The sequence below is a fragment of the Puma concolor genome, chromosome A2 (assembly GCF_028749965.1).
Source record: "Puma concolor isolate L17-30 chromosome A2, mPumCon1.1.hap2, whole genome shotgun sequence".
NCBI lineage: Eukaryota > Metazoa > Chordata > Mammalia > Carnivora > Felidae > Puma > Puma concolor.
In genome coordinates this window covers 153220379-153244147 of record NC_141668.1, presented here as the reverse complement: position 1 = coordinate 153244147, position 23769 = coordinate 153220379, and the positions used below count along the sequence as shown (strand labels likewise).

At 44.1% G+C, this 23769-nt stretch overlaps 1 protein-coding gene across 4 annotated transcripts in view; it reads left to right on the top strand.

Moving 5' to 3' along the window:
- Window positions 1-23769, top strand: part of DAG1 (dystroglycan 1) — a 70481-nt gene that overhangs the window by 28184 nt on the left and 18528 nt on the right. For all 4 annotated transcript variants that reach the window (XM_086698216.1, XM_086698213.1, XM_086698214.1 and 1 more), the window contains one exon: window positions 21515-21899. In XM_086698216.1, coding sequence (XP_086554342.1) covers window positions 21624-21899 — 276 coding nt within the window. In that variant the 5' untranslated portion in view covers window positions 21515-21623. The remainder of the gene's footprint in view (window positions 1-21514; window positions 21900-23769) is intronic.

Sequence of the window (23769 nt, the reverse complement as noted above, 5' to 3'; positions counted from 1 at the left end):
CTGTGGCAAGTCAGTGACAGCATGGTCCCCATTTCACTGATGAGAAAACAAGCCTAGGTAGCACCTGGAGGTCCGTTCAAAGGCTTGGGCTCATGCCACAGAATCAGAGTGGAGCCAGACACTGCTGCAGCCTCTGAGAGCTAGAGGAAGACTGGGGTCAAGGAGACTGGAGAGAGAACAACTCCAGTACCACTCCTGGGTGTTCACTGTGGTACTAGGACTGCTTCTGAGCAGCATTGATTTGTGAGGGGGCCAGGACATGTGGGAAAAACTTTGTAGAGGTTCTGGAATTGTAGGTCTGAGGCCCCAGTGAGAATTTCAGTACTGCAGTCCTTGCCCTCATCAGGATTGTTCAGATGTGGTGGGTCGAGGGTAAGTTCCTACGTTTCCGCGTCCTCTTCCTCAGATGCAGCAGTTTCTAGTTCCTTCAGTATCTTGTGGTTTGGGCCCCAAGCCATACAGTCCACATCCTCTGTTCTATTTCAGAGCTGCTGTGTCTTTAGAGCAAGGTTTACAGTAGGTTGGAATCTATACCCCTAGTCAGTGACATCAGAATCTTTGGAGTGGGACCCAGGCATTAGTTTTCTAAGTCTCCTGGCCAGGTGATTTAACTGTGCAGCCAAGGTCTAGAGCCACTGCTCCAGAGCTTAGCAGAGCTTGTATCCTTGGTTGAAGTAAGAAACTTAGCCTGTCTCATGGAGGTGCAACTGGGCATTGAGAAGGTGTTGATAAACCTGCCTGTTAGATGTACCAAAGCTCATCTGAGGAAGATGGTCACTGAGGAAGCCAGCTTCAGTTGGCCTTGGGTGGCCAGTGCATCAAAAAGGGATGTCTTCTCCCTTCTTCCTGAATAAGTCTTATGCTTGACACTGGAAATGTCCATCTATTTTTGAAGTGGTAAAGCAAAGGGAAAGAATGAACTTTGGTGTAATGCCACATTTGAGGTAAAATTGATTTGTATTTGTTGAACACCTGTCTCATTGAAGGGTTGGGTGGCATGCCATGGGTGTAAGCGGTCCAGATTAAGTGGAGCACACTTGTGCTGTCAGAACGCCTGTGGCTCTGTGTTCAGGAGCATGTGCTGTGGAGTGTACTCATCATTAAATGAGTGGCAGAGATTGGACATGCTTGGATAGGAGGAAAAGCACTCCTGGGGAGGTGAAAGAAGAGCAGTCCTTGGGAGAAGACGACTTGGAGCTCAGTCCTGAAGATAACGAGAGAACCAGAAGGTTCAGTAGACATCTCAGCACTGGGCAGTGATGCAGTGTCCTGGCTTGTGGAGGAGGGGAGCCCAGAGCAGAGGACCAGAGGTCAGGTATGAACCAGGAATCTTGGACAAGGCATTAGCCAAAGCCAGTGGCGGGGAGCGTGAAGAGATGACAAGTGAGGCAGGAGGGACCCAGAAGGTGGGAAGGAGGTAAGGATCTAGTGCAAACTCTTTCAGGTCTTTGACCTATTTTTGAACTTGACTGGAAGGCTTGGTCTTGACTCACATCATTGGATGGTAACAGTGAGCCCATCTCCCAGGGAAGGCCAAGCGAAAAGCAAGTGTCTGCCTGGATCCTCCTGTCCCTGTCCTTCCCGGTTTCTTGGAAGGACTGAGAGTGGTCTAGGAAATAGAGGCCATACTCTGAGGCCTTGGCTTTCCTTGATTGGTGCTCCACCGTGGCCAGGCCTTGCTGTTTGTTTCCCACTGAACCAGTCTGAGCTCAGGACCCAGGTAAATTAGGCCCTGATCTGGCCCCCAGTGGACACTCAGTCTAGTGGGACAAGTGTTTATTGGGAAAAAAGAGAGGCTCATATAACTTTTTCTTGAGACTTTAATCTTCTAAGTAAGAGCAAGCATTTACATTTTATATTGTTCTTCATTTATGGAGAGATTGAAACACAAATGGAATGGAGTTGGAATTAAAGAGCAGATGGGGGAAGGTAGGACAGTATCTGATACTAAGTAGGTGGTCAAAATTTGTTGAATAAAAATGATCAAGAACCTACAATTCGTATCATGTATTTTCTTATTAGAGCAAGGTGCTTATGGAGAAGGAAAAGTAATTACTGCAGAAGCAAACAGTATTGTTTCTGTGATATTTATCCAGTTGTCTTTCATCTAGAGAGCAAAACAAATACCAAGTATCATTATTCAATTTGCCATTTGCCCAAATTGTATCCGTCCATGCTGTTGATTGTTGTTGGTGTTATTTCATTCTGTATTTGCCTAAAAACAAGGTTTCTGAGACAGACTTAGATTTATTAAAAAGTTAAAAAAAACCCTGTTCGGCCAAAAAATTTGCTGTTGCTCCATTGCACCCACTGTGGTTCTACTCTCTGGAGTATTGGGACCTCTGATAGTTACTGGTCTCTTGCCTGTCCCAATACCCAGAGGACAGGTTCTGTTGGGCAGGACCACTGCTTTCCTGTTGAGGCGTAGATGAAGTTAGAACATGTTCACTCTCCTAAGAATGTTTTGGAAATGATTTTTTTAAAGCCTACTGTGTCCAGGGGTGCCTGGGTGGCACAGTTGTTGAAGTGTCCGACTCAATCTCAGCTCAGGTATTGATCTCAGAGTTGTGAGTTCAGGCCCTGCGTTGGGCTCCATATTGGGTGTGGAGCCTACTTATAAAAAAGAGGGGGGGGTACCTGATTGGCTCAGTCAGAGGAGTGTGTGACTCCTGATTTCAGGGTCGTGAGTTCAAACCCCACGTTGGGTATAGAGATTACTTAAAATTAAATCTAAACTACAAACAAAAAACTAAAAACTCAACCAAAGCCTGCTGTGTCCAGGCTTATAAGTGCTGCACACTGACCATTTGCAGGCCTTGGTACCCCAGGTGCTGCACTCAGTGCTGTGGAGTCCTCTAGCAAGGCATGCGTCACGGGGAAGTAACAGTACCAGACAGGTGCACACTGGTCCTGTGTGAGGTGCTCATTGAGTCGTGGAGGTTGAACCTTGTCACTTCCTTGGCCCCATGTCAGTGACAAATTCAATACTTAGTAGTCTATAAAAGCAAATGATAGCCAAGATCCCTGGATGCATTACAAGTAATCTAAAAAATGGATTTGCAGACATTAAATTAGCCTTCTGCGAATTACCTATAGTTGTTTACTTTATAGGGTGGACCGTCCCAGAAGCTGCTGCTCTGATTTGCAGCTTTACCAACCCCTGGAGTTTGAGAGGTGGAAACGTTGGTGTCAAGAGCATGCTGTGTGACTTCCTGTGTCTTAGCCTTTGTGCATGTAGAGAGCTTGAGTGGCTTTTCAAGGTGTCTGTGGATTGTGAGAGCTTTATTATAAAAAAAATAAAACAAAGACAGAACTCTAGCTCTCTAGATAAATAAATGTAACTGGTGAATTTGCTATATTTTTAGTTCTTTGTCCCAAAGAAATGTAGATTTTCCTGTAAGCATTTGTTGAACATAGCAGTTAATGATCTAAGGCTATCAGAGGACTGGAGGGCTGCTCTCTCCCTTGGGGTAAAAATCATCTCTAAGGAACCTGTGGCATTCTGTTTGCTCCCTCTCCAGTTCTAAGGGCAGGTTGATGGGTGGGACATTTACTTGGGTTTGTAACAGTCAGCGAGATCCAGAGGGTTCCTGCAGAGGGATTGACAGAGAGAGAGAGAGAGAGAGAGAGCAAGAGAGAGAGAGAGAGCGGGCTAAGGTTTTTGTGGTCTTTTTCTCAACCAGGTAAGAAATGTCTCAAGGCCAGCTGGTCTTACTGCCTCAGGATAAACAGGTTGGCAGGGGTGTGGAGGGTACTCTCACTATTCCCTGTGGTTGCTGCTTTGACTGTTTTGTCTCTGCATCTCCTACTCCCCCATACAGAAATCTTATCAAGGGATAACTAGGTGGAGGGACAAATCCTGTCCCTCCAAAAACAGTCAAGCTCTGCAGGGCAGCTTAGTCTGAGAAGATAGCATCACAGCTCTGTCTAGTTTACTCATACTCTCTTGCCTGTGACCCTTCCTGGTCTTTCCTCTTACTGACCAAGCAGGTGTTTTTTGTTTGTTTGTTTTGTTTTTGTTTTTTGTTTTGTTTTGTTTTTCTCCTGACAAAGCAAATTCTGAGTATGTAGGGCAGTGGCTGTTCCCATAGGGCTCTTTGAAGGGCCAGCCAGGTAGTGGGGCTATGTTGCCATGAAGTCCTTGACAGTGTCCTTTTGATCCCTGCATGAAACAAATACAAAGAGGAGGTTCCTGACTCTTAATTAGGTCTATTCTTTTTTTTTTTTTTTTAACGTTTATTTATTTTTGACACAGAGAGAGTTAGAGCATGAACGGGGTGGGTCAAAGAGAGAGGAAGATACAGAATCTGAAACAGGCTCCAAGCTCTGAGCCGTCAGCACAGAGCCCAACGCGGGGCTCGAACCCATGAACTGCGAGATCGTGACCTGAGCTGAAGTCGGATGCTTAGCTGACTGAGCCACCCAGGTGCCCCAATTAGGTCTATTCTTAAGACCACAGAACTTTTGATTTAAGATTCATTGGCCTGGTGTACAACGAGAAGATAGAAGATAAATTTTCTGCTTACAAATGAGGCCTTTTAAGTAGTCAGTTCCCAGTCCAGATAACTACATAGAGCCTGGGAAGGGTAGGGTGCCTGTGCGCTCACTTTATAAATATTTATTTATTTATTACGTTTATTTATTTTGGGAGAGAGAGCGTGAGCATGGGAGGGGTAGAGAGAGAGAGCCCAACAGGGGGCTGGAACTCAGCAAGCTGAGAGATCATGACCCGAGCCGAGATCAAGAGTTGGATGCTTAACTGACTGAGCCATGAGCCACCCAGACATCCCTATTTATTTATTTATTTATTTAGTCAGTCAGTCAGTCAGTCATTTCTGTGCCCAACATGGGGCCTCCAACTCATGACCCCAAGATTGAGAGTCTCATGCTTTTCCATCTGAGCCAGCCAGGCACCCCTGTATATGTTCACTTTAGAAGTGAAGCCAGTTGAAGATTCATGGGAAATAAGGGTAAAACATCTGAAAAATTAAGCTGGGGCTGGTGGGATCTCTGTCTTCCAGAGCTGTAGGAATCCATCTGTGCCTGATAATGGCCCAGTTTGGAAATTAAGGAGATCCCAACTCTGAAAGAAGAAAGCACCTTTCATACATCAGGAGATTCTGGCCTCCACTGAAAAGTGCTTTGTAGTTGCCACTTTCTCCCCAGTCCTTGGGGATATGTAAATTATAGTTGCACTTTTGTGATAAGATGGGAGATCTCTGGCATTTGTCCTTACCTTATCCCTTTTTGCTTTCAATTTTTAATCCTTAGGTTCTAAAATACAGGAATTAATTTTCAAATAATGACTACTGAGTGAAAGTGCACTTTTGCCTTTGTGCTAAGGGAATGATCAGAGTCTGTAAAAAGAGGAGGTAGAGACCTCGGGAGGTGAGGACAAGGGCATCTTCAAGGATTTCTTTAATTGTGCTAGCCTGGGTATAAATTCAATGTGACAGATGCCAGCTGGGGATCACCTGGAGCTCGGAGGAAGAGGCAAGCACTTGGGAGTAACAGGTTTTCTCCATCATACCTGGTGTGGAGGTGCCTGAACTAGACACATTTCTCTAAGTCTAAGGAGAAAGGAGATTTAGATTCTCTGAATCTCCTTGAGGAGCAACCCAAGCATCCTCTTCTGGGAGACACTAGCAATGCAGGTGCTCACAAGGCCTGGCCCAGTTTTGCCTTCACCAGTTTACTGGGAGCTGGTGCCCCTCTAGGCAAGCCTGATTGCGAGGTCAGTGTGTCAGGCGTCCCTGTCCTGCTCGGCATTGTCCTTGCCTCACTGCCTGATGGGAGAGTAGCCGTGGCTTTGCAGAGGAGGGGTTCCAAGAGTCTGCAAGGCCATCTTTTGGCCGTTTTCCTGTAGCCTTCAGAAGCACACCTCTAAAGCCTACCAGCGAAGTTTGTAATGATTTAGATTTTGTAGCTGTTGTAAGGCGAGGTGGGTAGAAAAGCCAATTAGAGCCATATGTGGGAGGGAAGGAATCCAGCTAGCAAAAAAGCCTGAGCAAATGGAGTGGGTGCTAGTTGTGTCTTGTCCTTTTATAAACAAGATTTGTTGGTCTGGCAGTTTCTGGCATGGTTGAAATATTCTTGATGGTTGAGCCTTAAGAATGTGGCCCAAAACAAGAATGTAGCCAAAGCAGGTCACAACTTTAAACACTGAAGTTTGAAGTATTTGCCTAAACACTTGGTGCTATGGCAACCTTACAGGAAGGGTGCAAGAACTCCCGTTCACCAGGGCGAGGACACCCCTCTTAGGCACCTGTATTGTGAGGAGGCTGTTGGCAGGGCCAAGGGCTGTGGTAAGGAGGGATCTGAGTAGGGAGCTGGGGATGGCTGGGACCACTCTGGTATTTCATCTCACTCCTCTGTTTTGGAGTTTGATTAGCCAGTGAGGTCAGAAGGCATACTTTCAACTTAATTCATGAAGTCAGATTAGCATATTAGTTGTGAGCTATGGCACTTATTTGTAATCTTGTATAATGGGAAAAAAATCAGAAAACTCAGTTTTTAACTTCAAAGTGTGAAATCAGGTGATGACTGCTTTTGTGAGTCATTTCAGGGATTTAATGGAAACCATTTCCCTGTGCTCTGATGTCTGCCAGAGTGCCTGCTTGGTGCTAGGCATCTACTGTGAGAGAGGGCAGCAGAGGACATGCTGCCGAGACCCCAGCAGTGGACCCCTTCTGACTCTTTTGCTCTCTGGGCAGCCCTCGGCATCCAGCTTTGACCTGGACAGACATTGACCAGCTGCCCTCACAGCATAGTTCCACTCTACCTTTGTGCTGAGATGGGGAGGGGTTTGGATAGCCAGGGGAAGTTTGGGGAGACAGAAGGAAACTTTTTAGTTTCCAGTAAGCACTTACTTGGTGTTTGTAAATTTGCCTATTTATAATACATAAGTACTTAATTTTATTAGCTCTTGTGTTTTATGACTTAGTAATATATGTAAAGCTTAATTGAATATTTTTCTATGAAATTTGGGAAGGCTGCATGCATAGCAAATGAAGCTTCACACCTAGCCCACGGTAGGTAGTCGGTAAATATGCACTGAAGTGTAATTATTGTTGGGCTGTCTTGAGATAATTGTAATTTGCTTTAATTGGGTTCTTGGATGCCACACGGGTATGCGGATGTGGTAATTCATTCTCACTTGGATATTGCTGAGTCTGGCTGCCCTCCTCTCACATTTACTCTCCACTTCCCAGTCCAGCTGCTGCAGCCAGATGATCCTTGTTTTTGGGCTCAGTTTACCCTTTTCTTTTTTTAAAAAAAATTTTAAACATTTACTTATTATTTTTGAGAGAGAGACAGAGCATGAGTTGGGGAGGGGCAGAAAGAGGGAGACACAGAATCTGAAGCAGGCTTCAGGCTCTGAGCTGTCAGCACAGAGCCCGACGTGGGGCTCAAACTCACAAACTGCGAGGCCATGACCTGAGCTGCAGTCGGACGCTCAACTGACAGAGCCATCCAGGCGCCCCATCAGTTTACCCTTTTCTGTCTTCCGTGCCCTACCTGGGCATCAATGATTAAGACGGGACCTAAGCCTTATAAGTGTTTTTTTCTGAAGTCTAATTAGTATGACTCTGAATAATGTGTTTTTTTAAAAAAAAGATTATAATTGTGGTAAAAATACATAAAATTTACCATCTGACCCATTAAAGCCTTTTTTTTTTTTAAGTTTATTTATTTATTTTGAGAGAGAGAGAGCATGCACGCACACATGCAAGCAGGGGAGGGGTAGAGAGAGAGGGAGAAACAGACTCTCCAGCAGGCTCTGCCGTGCTTTCAGCATGCAGTCCATTGCGGGGCTTGATCCCACAAATGATGAGATCATGACCTGAGCCGACATCAATAGTCAGATGCTTAACTGACTGAGCCACCCAGGTGCCCCATTAAAGTATTTTTTAATTGTGATAAAAAACATCTAACAGGATTTACCATCTTAACCATTGTTGAGTGTGAAGTTCAATGGTGAGTAATGTTTAACAGCAAGTGGCATACTGAGGTCAGTAGAGTGTAGAATGAACGGTTTTCTCAGTGAGTTTTGTCACAGAAGATGTGAAAAATTGACCCAGATGAAAAACCACAGTCCGGTGGAAAATGGCCTGCAGCCCTGGATTTTTGAACCTTGTCCTTCTTCTCTTCCTCTAGGACATGTTTGTACCTGAGTGAGTTTGTACCCAGGTATTAAACCTTTGCTTCCTTCCTGCCTTTGTTGAAAAAACCAAACCACCATCAGCAGAAACCATTGCCCTTCCTGTACCTCCCTCTACTTTTGGTATCTGTGATAAGTGAGAATTTGCAAGAGTTTTCCAAGTGAGAACAGTGTCAAAGCAGCTTTTCTGATAGATGATTGTATAGTGTTTGCCTTTCAGAGATGGTAAGTTTTTTCTCCCACATATTTTTACTTTAAGTCTTTTGCTGTGTGTGTAACCCTAGATTCCTTTGGTGGGTTCTCCAGCTCCTTGATGGTGTCTCTCTGGGGCTGCCCCCATACCTCTAGTGATATTCCCGCAGTGCACAAGTCAGTCAGGAACTTGCCTCATGTTTAGGAGTCCTCATCTGCTTCTGGACCTGTCAGTGCTTTTGAGGTGACACCTTGAATCTTCTGACGTGGTTCAACACCTTCTTCATCTGGTGCCAAGGAGTGAAAAAGGCCCATTTTTAACTGAAAGCAGAGAAAGCTGCCCGTCTTTGGTATTTGGATCCCAAATAAACAATTACTTCACACTATTGTTTTCCACTGTGTGAAGTACATCCTGTTGGCCATCAGAGCAGTTAAAAAAAAAATTTTTTTTTTAATGTTTATTTTGAGAGAGAGAGAGAGAGACAGAGACAGAGCACGAGTGGGGGAGGGGTAGAGGAAGAAGGAGACACAGAATCCAAATCAGGCTCCAGGCTCCCAGCTGTCAGCACAGAGCCCAACGCAGAGCTCGAACCCATTAACCGTGAGATCATGACCTGAGCTGAAGTCAGATGCTTAACCGACTGAGCCACCCAGGCACCCCTCAGTTTGAGCAGTTTTAAACTAGTTAACCCTGTAGAATTTTTATATTAACGTTAGACTGACATTTGACATTTTAATTTCTGAGTGTCTGAACCCTAAAGTGGTTGTTTCAGTTAGGTTTTTGCTTTTGACTTTTTCAAAACCATTTGAACTTTATTATCTCAGTTTGGTTTAAAAAGAAAGTCTCATTTTCCTTAAATTATTTATTTATTTATTTATTTATTTGGGAGAGTGTGTGAGCGGAGGATAGGGGCAGAGAGAGAGAGAGAATTTTTTTTTTTAAGTTTATTCATTTTGAGAGAGAGGGGGACAGAAAATCTGAAGCAGGCTCCACGCTGACAGCAGAGAGCCTGACGTGGGGCTCAAACCTGTGAACCACAAGATCATGACCTGAGTCATGCTTAACTGACTGAGCCATCCAGGCACCCTAAGAGAATCTTAAGCAGGCCTCATGCTCAGTGCAGAGTGCATTGTGGGGCTCGGTCCCACAACCCTGGGATCATAACCTGAGCCGAAATCAAGAGTCGGATGCTCAACCAACTAAGGCACCCAGGCACCCCTCCTTAAATGTTTTAATTACTATGGTGAAAAGAAGCAGTTTGAGAGTTTAAGTACTATTTTTAGGTAACCTAGCTATTTGAGAGTGGTGGTTCCTGGGAGTGGTGGGGTGGGCTGCCTCTGCATCAGACTCATCTTGTGTGGTTAATAATGGGTTGAATCTCACAACTTTTCCTTCATTCTTAGAGAGCAGAAACTACTAGGGAGCTGTTCTTTCAGAATTTTAGTTAAGATACCTTAGTTTCATTCTCTGTGGGCTTTTCTGCATATGAGGAAACATTTAAGTTTACTATGAATTGAGTTGGTGCCACATACGCATTTGTTCCTCGTGTTTACTGAGTGGAAAGCATTTACTGACTGAGCTTCCTGTGTGCATGGGACATTCATTAGCTCTGGGGAGGCAGCCTGAGCAGAAGAGAGTTGCTTTTTCCTGGAGCCGGGCTTCCATTGGAATATTCTAGTTTCCAGGGACCAAGACTGTCTGGACAGAGTAGGGTCATAAGAGCTTGTTCCTCATGGATGTATGTCCTTCCCTGTCCCACCCTCACACAAGGCATGTGCTTTAGTCATATATAGATAGGGGTTAGTATCAGTGACAGAAAGGGCCAGAAGGATTCTTTCCTGCTAAACTCGGTCCTTGGAAGCTTGGGGTCCTCACCTGTCACTGTATAATGCTTTTGATTCCCTAGTTGTGTTCCTGCTGATTGATTTGGTAAACTTGAAATACACCTGGCTCCAGGGCAGATATTATATATTTTGGTATACAAAAGATAACACCTCTTGGGCATTGCTGAAAACTTGACTTTTTATTTCTGCGCATCACTGGAGAGTCCCCAAGGTCATGGTTGGAGAAAGGAAGTGTTGGTGTGGCCATTGGCAGATGCAGAGGATTACCAGCTCCAACCCCAACTAGATTTGGTTCCTCTGAGTGAGGGCACTTATCTGAAATGGGTCGCAGGGTCTGGGGCCCCCTGGGCTTCCTACCTCAGCCTGTCCTTTCGCTGTTGGGGACCCATGCCCCAGGAGCCTGGTGGAGGTCCCCTGCTCAGATATTCTTCATCTACCCCATAACAAGCTCTGTGGTGCTGTTTGGTGCTGAATGTTCACCTGGCCCAGGGAGGGGTGTGATAGGTACCTAGGGTACCATGGGGCTCTCTTCCCTGGTGCTAGTGGGCAGGAGGATAGGCCTTTGCCAAGAGAAGAGGGAGAGGGCAGACTCATTGGCTGCTCTGGGATAGCAGTGTCCCAAAGGGCTATGCTGTGTCCAGGCTTTGCAGGTTATAACACTTTTAAGGTTTTTCTGCTTCCTAGGGTGAATTGTCTGGGACTAAGGGATGGAACTGCCTGGCAGCTATGCCCATTTTTCACACTGTATGTTACGACTGTTGAGCATGTGTTCAGACAGCAGGGGCTTCCACTAAGCTCTGGGAAGGTCCCTCTTCACAGAGTTGTATTTCACTGGGGTCAAGGGCAGCACTGAGCTCAGACTTAGTGGCAGACACTGCACTGGGTACTGGTACAGAGGAATGAGTTACCCATACCCACTACCCATTTTTTGGTAGGAGATCTTGGGCAGCTTCTGTTAGCCAGAAGGTTGTGAGTTCAGCTGAGACATACATATTCTTGGGCTTCCCTGAGCACTTCCTGTGTTCTAGAGGATATAATGTGAGTGCATGTATGCAGTATTAAAATGAGTGGCTGTGTCAGGAAGACTGGGTGATTCTGTCTGTAGTCTTTCTCTGGTTCCAGAGCACCTTCTCCATATTTTGGCCACAGGCTCTGTGTGAGTGACCATGGTTGAATGTTACCTCTCTTTGGGCCTTGTTCCCTGAAAAAAATGAAGAGGAGGATCTCTGGAGTGCCTCCATCTCTGAATGACCAAGTGTGTGAGTAAGAGACTATGTAAAGACCTTCCAGTGGGATGTCCTAGTTTGGGTGTTTGAATGCAGCCTGCCAAGTTCCTAGCACGGGGAGATGTGACCCTTGCTTATAGGAATCCAGCATCAGAAAGACACAAGGCTGCTTTTTGCCAAGTTTGAAAAAGATCTTTTCTCCCTAGAGCATGGAAAACCAACATACAGCCTCTGGAGTTGTGCCCTGGACATCGTCTGCTTGCTAAATGCAGAGGCACTTAGTCATACCCATGAAACAGATACTTCACATCATCATGTGTCCGCAGATAGCAGACTGAGCTTATGTTCCGGGTAGGACAGGGTGTGTCTCGTTCTGTTGCTGTTTTCAAATAAGCTGAGAATTTTTAAAGGGAGAATCCAATTAGGAAAGTAAAAGATCAACTGGGTCTAAGAAGTAGACAAATAAGTAAATTAAAGAGTAAAGAGATAGGAAGAAGCTAAAAAAACCATTCTTGTAGCCTTCCCATTCATTCATTAGGTGTGTATCTGGAACTATGTGTGATTAGCATGGGTCAGTGACTGTGACAAATGTGTCCCTGCCCCTCCACATCTTACAGTCTTGTAGGGTATTGGTCAAGCTGAGCCATTTACTCAATAAGAATTAAAATGTGTAATAAAGGAAAGGCCATTAAGAGAAGCAGTATGCAACAATAAACTCCAAAATTACAATTTAAAATAGTACAAAACAGGGACTCCTGGATGGCTTAGTCGGTTGGGCATCTGACTTCAGCTCAGGTCATGATCTCTCAGCCTGTGGGATTGAGCCCCGTGTCGGGCTCTGTGATGACAGCTCAGAGTCTGGAGCCTGCTTCGGATTCTGTGTCCCTCTCTGTCTGCCCCTTCCCCATTCACACTCTGTCTCTTTCTCTCAAAAATAAATAAACATTAAAAAATAAAATAGTATGAAACAAAAGACAGACATTTTTAAAAGTTAAGTGATAAACTAAGCTATAAAAGGGGTATGAAGGCACAGACTGTTAAGAAACTGGGAGACACAAAAACACAGAAAAGAGTTCAAAGACAAACCTTTAACTTGGGGCACTTGATAGGGATCTGAGTAGAAGACCTCTACCCAGAGTACGGTGAACCTGGGTATCGAGGAGTCAAGAGTGGTTCCTTCTTTGCCTTTCCTGGTAGAGGACCCTGCAGCAGTCACTGGGAGTTAAGTGGTTTTTGGAGCCGATGCCCACAGGGCCCCAGCTTCTAAGTCCCTGGTCATTTGGTGTTCCCTTGAAGAAGTGTGGCACTTAACACTGTTGGTAAGTCTATAATGGGCAAAAGTGACCCAGCCATCTAGTGATGGCTGGGAGGAGAAGTCCCTATTGAGGAATGGGTCTGAAATCCCATGAGAGCTGCCTGGTCACCTGTGGCCTTGGGATAGAACAAGGTAGTGGAAACAGGAAGGAGGACAGTGTTATATCTGTTATTTATCTAGCACTGATGAGAGTGTGGGATCATGCCAAATGATAAAACATCTTCATTAATTTTCTAAGGTAGGTGAATTTCAAATCCTTTTTCATACCTTTGCAGAGCAGCTCTATGTGTTTTTCTGAGCCTTGAGGAAACAAGTGCTGTCTTAGAAACTAGGAATATGTAAACCTGAGTGACATGTACACCGGGAGGTAGAGGTGGACAGTGATGAGGTTGGGACAGGGCAGTAGCCCCAGGGGCTGCAATCTGGATGCTGTTCAGAATATGCCAGACACATGAATGAGGACAGGGCTTTTCAGTCCTGAGAAGGTGGTGAAGAAGACACAGAGAGGTGAAATGGAGCAGGAGTGCTGCTCTATTGTTTGCTCTGTTGTTTGCTGCTCTCTTGTAGTGCTGCTCTACTGTTTTAGAATTTTTATTAGTTTGAAATGATGGTAAGAGCCAAGACCTTTACCTTCACATGTTTTCAAGTCCTTAGCAGAGAATGTAGATCAACATTACACATAACCTGAGTATATCTGCCACTGAGCTTTTTTTTTATACCTTAATGTTCTATTGTATTTTTTTTAATGTTTATTTTTGAGAGAGAGAGAATGTGCGCAAGTGGGGGAGGGGCAGAGAGAGAGAGACTGAGGATCCAAAGCAGGCTCGCTCAAATTCATGAACTGATCATGATCATGACCTGAGCCGAAGTCGGGTGCTTGACTGACTGAGCCACCCATGTGTCTCTTTGTTGTATTTTTTGTAAGGTCCTATTTTAGGAAGGAAAGCAGTTATCAATTTGGAGACCCTTGTAAATCCCTCCTTTTCCCTTAGCCCTCTCTTTCTAGAGTGACCATGATTCTGAACTTGGCCCTGAAGATCATGTGCATGATTTTATTTATTACAAACATATGAATGTATAAACTATATATAAACATTTTGCATAAATAGTATTTACATCTTTATGCAATGGGCATTTTCTGCTAAACATTTTTTGAGGTTTATCAATTTTGTTTCTTAAATTTTAGTTCATTTTAATTGTCCTACTGAGTTCCCATGGCGTGAAGTGCCTGTTGATGCTTTCTCAGTTGATGGACGTTGGCATTGTTTCTAGCATTTCAGTGTTCACTCTGTCTCTGTATGTATGTGTGCATACATGTATCTCTGCCTGTATATTCCTCAGGGTGTGTGTCTAGGAGTGGAAGGGCCCAGCTGTGTGGTGTGTTCTCTGTTTCATCCCCTCCATGATACAACATTTGAACATTTTCACCCATTCGCATTGGCATGGAATGGTTTTTCATGTTGCTTTAATTTTTTCCCCCCTGATTATTAGTGAGGTTGAACCATCTTTTTGTATGTTGACTGCTATTTAGGTTTTTTCTGTGAGTTTACTTCTTTTGCCTTCAACCAATTTTTATTGTTTTAGGGCACTTGATGTATTTTGATGGAGATCCTTTAGCCATCATATGCATTGGAAAAGCTCTCTCCCAGGCTGGGGTTGGTCCTTCTAACTTTCTTTATGATGTCCTTTACTGTGTAGAAATTTAAAATTCAAATTTTTTTTTTTAATGTTCTAACTTTTGGTTCTTTCTTTAAAAAAATTTTTTTAAGTTTACTTACTTATTGAGAGAGAAAGAGAGGGGAGGGGCAGAGAGAGAGAAAGAGAATCCCAGGCCCAGCCTGATGTGGGGTTCAAACTCACGAACCATGAAATCATGACCTGAGCTGAAACCAAGAGTCAGACACATTACTGACTGACCCACACAGGCACCCCTAAAATTCAAATTCTAATTTATCTTTTTTTTTTTTAAGATTAGAAAAAGTTTTTGAGATAATTGTGGATTTACATGGCAGTTGTTAAATAATACAGAGATCCTATGTATGCTTTATATCCAGCTTCCCCCCGTGGTAACCTCTTGCAAAAGTATAGTACAACATTACAACCAGGATACTGACATTAATACATCAGAATACAGAATGTGTTCATTACCACAGGATCCCTCACTTGGCCCTTTTATAGCTATACCTATTTCCTTCATGCCCTGAGCACCTCTTAAACCCCTGCAATCACTAATCTGTTCTCCATTTCTATAATTTTGTCACTTCAAGAACATTATGGGGGTCGTGGTGGGGAAAAAATATTATAAAAATATAATGTATATAATATGTATATGTAATGTATGTATAAAAATATAGTATGTATTCCCTTGAGATTCATCCAAGTTGTCGAGTGTATCAATCAATAGCTCATTCCTTTTTTATTGTTCTTCAGTATTCCATGATATGGATATGCCATAGCTTGTTTAACCATTCATCCATTGAAGGACAGACATCTGGATTGCACTATTGGTTGAAAAAGCTGTTTTCCCCCATTGAATTGCTTTTGTATCTTTGTCAAAAATCAGTTGAGGGGCACCTGGGTGGCTCAGTTGAGCATCCAACTCTTGATTTCAACTCAGGTCAAGATCCCAGGGTGGTGGGATTGAGCCCCACATCGGCCTCTGTGCTGAGCATGGAGTCTGCTTGGGATTCTCTCTCTTTCTCTCTCTCTCAATCTAAAATAAAAATAAAAATAAAAAAATAATCTATTTCTGGGTTCTCAATTCTGTTCCATTGATTTATGTTAGTCCCTCCACTAATAGCAGTCTTGATTTTTGTAACTAGCTAAGTTTTGATACTAGGTAGAATAATTCTTTTTTCTTCTTTTTCAAGAAGACATAGTCTTTTTCAAGACATAGTCTTGTCTATGTCTACAAAATTTCTTTCTAGAATTTTGATAGGGATTTCATTAAACCTTAAATTAGTTTCCTAGGGCTACTGTAAACAATTACCTCAACCTTAGTGGCTTAGGTAATATACATTTATTTTCTCACAACTCTGGAGACCAGAAGTCCAAAATCAAGGAGTTGGCAAGGGCTGTGCTCTGTCTGCGGACTCTGGAGATGAGTTTATTCCTTGTCTATTCTATTTTCTGGTAGCTGCTGGTATTCCTTGGCTTGTGGCCACATCACTCCAATATTCTCTTCCTCAATTTTCACATCTCCTTCTCCCTCTGTGGTGTGTATAGTCTTGCTCTGCCTCTCTCTTATAATGACAGTTGTGGTTGGATTTAAGGTCCACCTGGGTGGGCGCCTGGGTGGCTCAGTTGGTTGAACGTCCCACATTGGGTCAGGTCCTGATCTCAGTTTGTGAGTTTGAGCCCCACATTGGGCTTACTGTTGTCAGTGCAGAGCCCCCTTTGGATCCTCTCTTCCCTTCTCTGTCTGCCCCTCCCCTGGTCGCACTCTCACTCTCAAAAGAAAGTAAATTAAAAAAAAAAAAAAAAAAAAAGGTCCACCTGGGTAATCTCCCTAGGTCAAGATTCTTTTTTAAAAAAATGTTTTTAATGTTTATTTATTTTTGAGACAGCGCAAGAGACAGAGTGCAAGTGGCAGAGGGGCAGAGAGAGAGGGAGACACAGAATCTAAAGCAGGCTCCAGGCTCTGAGCTGTCAGCACAGAGCCTGATGCGGGGCTGTAATTCACAAACTGTGAGATCATGACCTGAGCCAAAGTCAGACACTTAAGCTACTCAGGCTCCCTCCTTTTTTTTTTTTTTTAATATTTATTTATTTATTAAAAAAAAATTTTTTTTAACATTTGTTTATTTTTGAGACAGAGAGAGACAGAGCATGAACGGGGGAGGGGCAGAGAGAGAGGGAGACACAGATTCGGAAGCAGGCTCCAGGCTCCGAGCCATCAGCCCAGAGCCCAATGCGGGGCTCGAACTCACGGACCGCGAGATCCTGACCTGAGCCGAAGTTGGACGCTTAACCGACAGAGCCACCCAGGCGCCCCAATGTTTGTTTGTTTTTGAGAGAGGCTGGGTGTGTGTGTGTGTGTGCGTGCGCGCGCTCACACACAGAGGAAGGACAGAGAGGGAGAGAGAGAATTCCAAGCAGGCTCCACACTGCCAGCGCAGAGTCTGACATGGGACTTGGTCCCACAAACTATGAGATCATTACCTGAGTCAGTTCCATTACCTGAGTAAGGAACCCCACAATTTTGTATTTTGTTCTGCAACTCTAGTTGTGTTTTGCCTGACCTTTTGTTGTTGTTGTTGTTTTCTTTTTTTTTTTTTTTTTTGAGAGAGAGAGAGCACAAGTTGGGTGAGGGGCAGAGGTAGAGAGAGAATCTTAAGCAGTCTCCACACTAAGTGTGGAGCCTGATTGGGGCTCAATCCCATGATCCTGGGATCATGACCTGAGCCAAAATCAAGAGGTGGATGCTTACCTGACTGAGCCACCTAGACACCCCATAACCTGGCTTTTTCGGATACTCTAGGATTTATCTTATTTATGATGGAGAAGGGAGAGAGGACCCTAATTGTATTTGGTTTTCTACATGAATGACCACTGGTCCGGGTGCCTTTGAACAACTCCTTTGCAAGCTGATTTTGGGCTTTCCCTCTAGTTCCTCAGTCCACTTCTACTCTGCTGCTGACAGGGGAGGGTAAGGGAGGTGTACTGCCTCATTACTGGAAAGTAGAGGTAGAAGTCCAGGTTCCTTACTCACCTTTTTTTTTTTTTTTTAACTTTTTATTTATTTTTGAGAAAGATGTGAGCAGGGGAGGGGCAGAGAGAGAGGGAGACACAGAATCTGAAGCAGGCTGCAGGCTCTGAGCTGTCAGCACGGAGCCCGACGCGGGGCTCGAACGCACGAGCTGTGAGATCATGACCTGAGCCGAAGTCGGGACGCTTAACCGACTGAGCCACCCAGTCACCTTTTTTTTTTTTTTTTAACTGAAGTATAATTAACTAACATACAGTGTTCTGTTAGTTTCAGGCATACAGTATAGTGATTCAACAATTGTATACCTTCCTCAGTGCTCACCACAATAAGTGTAGTCACCATATATTATTACAGTATTATTGACTATATTCCCTATGCTGTACTTTTTATCTCCATGACTTATTTATTTTATAACTGGGAGTTTGTACCTCTTAATCACCTTTATCTATTTTCCCCATTCCCCCACTTACTTCCCCTCTGGCAACTATCAGTTCTCTATATTTAAGAGTCTGCTTTTTGTTTGTTTGCCCCACTCAGCCTTTTTCGACACCTGAGGACTCGTAAAGTCCTTTTTAACTGCTGGGTGGGGGTGGGAATTCTAGTTCCTTAGGCCTCTTTATCACTGAGCACTGGTGAAAGTTCTGGCACCATCCCTGCAGGTAGGGGGAGACACTCCTGTTATACTGCTTGGATGGGCATAGAAATCTTGGTTTGGTTTCCATTGAAACCTAGGGACTAGAGGAGTAGGAGGGGTGGTGCATTGTTAACTGGCCAGTGGGGATGGAAGTCCCAGCTCCTTACTTGGTCTGCTCTGACACTGCCCCAGTGGGGATATTAGGGAGCCTTATTACAGCATCATGAGGGTGGAAGTCTTAGGCTCTCCACTTGGCCTTTACTGGCATGGGTGGGAGTGGGGCCACAGTTTTTTTCTGTGGTGTTTGGCCAGAATAGAGCCTTTATTGTCTAAATGTTTTCTGTCTTGCTAGGCTACTCCCTTCCTGCTCCTTTGGCTAAAGAGAGCAGACTTTTGTTGGGACTGTTTTTTGTGTCATCTGTTGGCATTTCTAGGTTGCCAGCCTCTTCAGCTTCAATTCTGAAAACCCAGGGAACTCACCACAGTGTCTTTCCTTGAGTCCTGGGGTCCCTCATTGGTCTGCCTTCTTCTCTTAACTTTTTAGAGTCTGATGTTTATTTTATATATACTGTCTAGGATTTTTTGTTGTGTTTAGTGGGAAATGGGAAAAAATACATCTATCTCATAATTCTTAGAAGTGGTAGTACAGTTTTTTTCTTTTATGCTTTGTTTTTTTTTTTTTAATTTTTTTTTTCAACGTTTATTTATTTTTGCGACAGAGAGAGACAGAGCATGAACAGGGGAGGGGCAGAGAGAGAGGGAGACACAGAATCGGAAACAGGCTCCAGGCTCTGAGCCATCAGCCCAGAGCCTGACGTGGGGCTCGAACTCCCGGACCGCGAGATCGTGACCTGGCTGAAGTCGGACGCTTAACCGACTGCGCCACCCAGGCGCCCCTTATGCTTTGTTTTTTAATGTCTTGTTAAATGTAATCATTCTTTATCCTGACATTTATTTCACTATATTGTAAAATTTTTAAAGTTCTCCTTTTTTACATTTGTGTATGTAATCCACCTGGGATTTATCTTATTTACGATGGAGAAGGGAGAGAGGACCTAACCGTATTTGGTTTTCTACATAAATGACCACTGGTCATTTGAATAGCTCCTTTGCAAGCTGATTTTGGGCTTTTCCTCTGGTTTCAGAGTCCACTTCTACTCTGCCGCTATAATACTGCTTTAAATACAGTAGCTTTATGATAAGTCTTTGGTAGGTTAGGACTCCCAGCCTTCAAAATTGTTTTACTTGGGTTTTGGCTGTCTCATGAATTTTAGTTCAAAAACAAAGTAAGAATGGGAATGGCAAAATCAGTAACAACACAAACAAAACACAAAAAACCCAAACTATTGGAATTGGTTTGGATTTGATTGACCTCACAGTACACACTGCCCATTTCAGTGGCCTTTTTTTTTTTTTTAAGTAATACTTTTTACTTTGTATTATCCTGGTCAGAAAACATTATGTAGCCCCTGGGCCGCTTGGCTCAGGGCAGGGCTTAATTCTTTTCTAGAATGGGAAATTGCTTGTTATGGCTGTGGTCACCTTGAGGACACCCAGCAAGTCCCACAGTGCATCTATGTGGCTGACAGCCTTGGAGCAAATGTTCTGAGCTGCCTGCACTGAAGTGGGTGAGGGGTTTGAGGGACAATGTGCAGGGTTCTAATTTCTCTTTTGGGGGTGTGGGGCAAGAGGCCAAATAAGTTTTGTTTAGGGGCACGGAGTTTGCAAATATGTTTTTGATAAATCCTATGATTAGTGTTTGGGGTGTGAGGAGTGGGCAGTTGCTGAACTTGTCTGTGCAAATTCTTGTTTTTTGGTTTTTGGTTTTTTTAGTCTCTTCAAAAGCATTGTTTTAAGACGTAATAATTGTTACATTTGCCACATTGTTTGATCTCCACGTACACGCACAGCATTTTTTTCCCCTTGAAACATTTCAAAGTAAATTGCAGAGATTTTTGATACTTCAGCTGTAAATCCTTCAAAATTGAGGACAGTCTCTTATAGAACCACCCCACCATTGTCTCACCTAAGAACATTAACAATAAATCCAGTCTCCAGCCCAGCGACGCAGTTCCCAATTACTCCTTTTGAAGCTGGGCTTATGTGTTTTCTGTTTTTTGGGGTTTAAAAAAATTTTTTTGTTTTAAGTAAATTCAGATCCAGTCAAGATACACACTCTACATCTGGTTTCTGTTCCTAAATCTAGAACAGCCCCCTTGTGTTTAGGGGTGTCAGCATTTGGACAGACCAGGCCAGTTATCTTGTAGAAGGTCCACATTCTAGACTTGTCTGATTGTGTCTTTATGACTCCTGTGTTTGCTGTAAACAGGGAGTTAGGTCTAGAGCAGCATTGCCCAACAGCAGTATACACGATGTGAACCACACACGTGATTTAATATGTTCTGGTAGCCACATTAAAAAAATGTTTCTTTATTTATTAAAAAAAATTTTTTTAATGTTTATTTATTTTTGAGACAGAGAAAGACAGAGCATGAACGGAGGGGAGGGTCAGAGAGAGAGGGAGACACAGAATTTGAAGCAGGCTCCAGGCTCTGAGCTGTCAGCACAGAGCCCATTGTGGAGCTTGAACTCATGAACCGCGAGATCATGACCTGAGCCGAAGTTGGACACTTAACCGACTGAGCCACCCAGGTGCCCTGAAAAAAATATGTTTAAATAAGAAGATGCAATTGGGGGATGCCTGGGTGGCTCAGTTTGTTAAGCATCCCACTCTGGGTATCAACTCAGGTCTTTTTTTTTTTTTTTTTTTTCGACTCAGGTCTTAATCTCATGGTTTGTGAGATTGAGCCCCAAGTGGGGCTTTGCACTGACAGCATGGAGCCCACTTGGGATTCTCTCTCTCCATTTTCTCTCTCCCCTTCCCTGCTTGCACATGTGCATGTGCACACTCCCTGTCTCTCTCAAATAAAAGAAGATGGGATTTATTTCAGTAATGTGTTTCATTTCCCACATTTCTTTATTATTTATCATTTATTAATATTCATTGTTTTCTTTATTTTTTAAAGTTTACTTATTTTGAGAGAGCGAGCACACACACAGCGGGGGAGGGGCAGAGAGGGAGAGAGAGAATCCCAAGCAGGCTCTGTGCTATCACGACATGGGGCTTGAACTCACAAAACTGGGAGATTATTACCTGAGCCGAAATCGAGAGACGCTCAACCAATTGAGCCACCCAGGTGCTGCTGTGCTAACTTTTAAAAACCCAGTATGTATTTTACTGGGCCAGCCACATTTCTAGTGCTCAGTGGCCACATGTTGCTGATGCCTTTGAACTGGACAGCACAGGGTGAGACTTGATCCAAGTCAGGGTAGATATTTTTGGCAAGAACACTTAAAGGGTAGTAACTGCCTGTGTACAACTTTGAAACCATGGGGTTTGCTAAAGTCTGAGTCTACTCTTCTTCTCTTTCAGGCCCTGGGATGGAGCCGGTGTGCAGAGGGCGGTGAGGACCCAGCTCTGGGACCACATCACTTGCCTCCTTTCTTAGTGAAACTGTCGGCTTGAGTAGTCTCAGGCTCGGATGAGGATGTCTTTGGGCCTCTCGCTGCTGCTCCCCCTCTGGGGGAGGACCTTTCTTCTTCTGCTCACTGTGGCCGTGGCTCAGTCCCATTGGCCTTCGGAGGCCAGCAGGGACTGGGAGAACCAGCTTGAGGCGTCCATGCACTCAGTGCTTTCAGACCTTCACGAGGCTGTTCCCACAGTGGTGGGCATTCCTGATGGCACGGCTGTTGTTGGGCGCTCATTTCGAGTGACCATTCCAATGGATTTAATTGCTTCCAATGGAGAACTCATCAAGGTGAGATTGGATATAAAACTTACGTAAATGAGGGAGAATTCTCATCTGCATTTTAGTTGTTTTTTGTTTTTTTTAGTTTTAGTTTTCCATTCTAAGCTCCAGCAACTCTGAGCTCAGTTCTTCTAGGACCTGTGCAGTTACCTTAAGAGAGGGACAACCACTGATGTTTATAAGAGGGTTCCCAGATATCCTAGAATAGCATCCTAAACTTTTATTCTTGCTCTCATTTTGAAGGTGTTACCATTAAAAAGCCTTTACATCTGTGGTTTGGAAGATTCTTGGTCATCAGGTTAGGATTTGATGGAAGAGCTTTGTGTGTAGGCAGAGGTCTCGACCGATCTTTAACCATGGGATTAAACCCAAGAAATAAGAACTGTTAAATGATTTGAACCTATTTTCTTTTTAAAGTTTTTATTTTTATTTGAGAGAGAGCGAGCACATGTGCTGGGGAGGGGCAGAGGGAGAAGAAGAGAGAGAATCTTAAGCAGGCTCCATGTTCAGTCAGGAGCCCGGTGTGGGACTCGATCCCATGACCCTGGGATCATGACCTGAGCCGAAAACAAGAGTTGGACACTCAACCAGTTTGTTTTGCTCACAATTTTGTGGCCAGGAATTCCGGGATTCGGAACTCATCTGGGAACCTCATTTCTGCTTCACATGGCACTAGCTAGAATGGCTCATCTGGGGCTGGAGGATCCATTTCCAAGATGTTGTTTTGTTTGTTTTTTTTTTAAATGCTTACTTATTTTTGAGAGAGAGTGTGTGTGCAAGAGCTGGGGAGGGGCAGAGAGAGGGAGACAGAGGATCCAAAGAGGGCTCTGTGTTGACAGCAAGAGAGCCCGATGCAGGGCTCAAACTCACAAACCATGAGATCATGACCCGAGCCAAAGTCGCTTAACTGACTGAGCCACCCAGTGCCTCCTAAGATGGTTTATTAATGGCTGGCAAGTTGGTGCTGCCTGTTGACAGGGAGCTTAGCTGGGGCTGTTGGTTAGGGTCCTAGGTTCCTCTCCATGTAGACCTTTTCATGAGCTGCTTGGATTTCCTTACAGCACAATAACTGGGTTCCAAGATTGGGTATTCCAAGAAACAGGAAGTGGAAGCTGCCAGTCTTTTAAGGCCTGGCTTGGTAACTTGCATAGCAACACTTCCATTGTACTCATTGGTCAAAGTACACACAGCCTTCGGTGGGTCCTTATCCTCTTTCCCCTCTCTGACCCATAAGCCCCAGGCATCTAGATTAGAAATGGTCACAAATGCTGTGGCCACTCTTTCCATTGAGAGGTGAGTCTGTGCCCCTTTCCCTTGAATCTGGGCAGACTCACTCCTTACCTGCACCTTCTTTGTGCTCCTTTCCTTTTCCCTGTTGGCCCCCTTCTCTTTAGTTCATGGCTTGTTCCCAGGGTGGGCCTTGTGATCTCAAAGGTGGTCATATTTCTGAAGATCCTGGCTTACTTGCACAGAGCTCTTTCTAGTTTGCAGAAGATTTCCATGTAATCTTTGTAATGCCTCTGGAAGCCACAAGCTAGTTTGACCATTAGAAAAAGAAGAGTGGCAGTTTTGGAAGTACAGTCCTTGCCCAACTTCAAGTTTGAGCTTTTGAATATCCAAACCCTGCAGTGGTTGCCCTTGTTCAGTGGCCATTAGAATGTTTGACATGCATTAGTTTTGACGAGAGTGCCTTGAATCAATATAGTGAGTTGGGTATTTGCTGTATCTGGCAGAGAGACATTTAACAGGCTTATTCATCAGGGGAGTAAAGAGATTTTACTGGGAAAACAGGATTTTATCTGAGCACATTTATTTGTAGAAAGCAGACCATTTAGTAGCTGATTAGCCTGTGGAAGAACAGATGAAAATGTGTGATTCT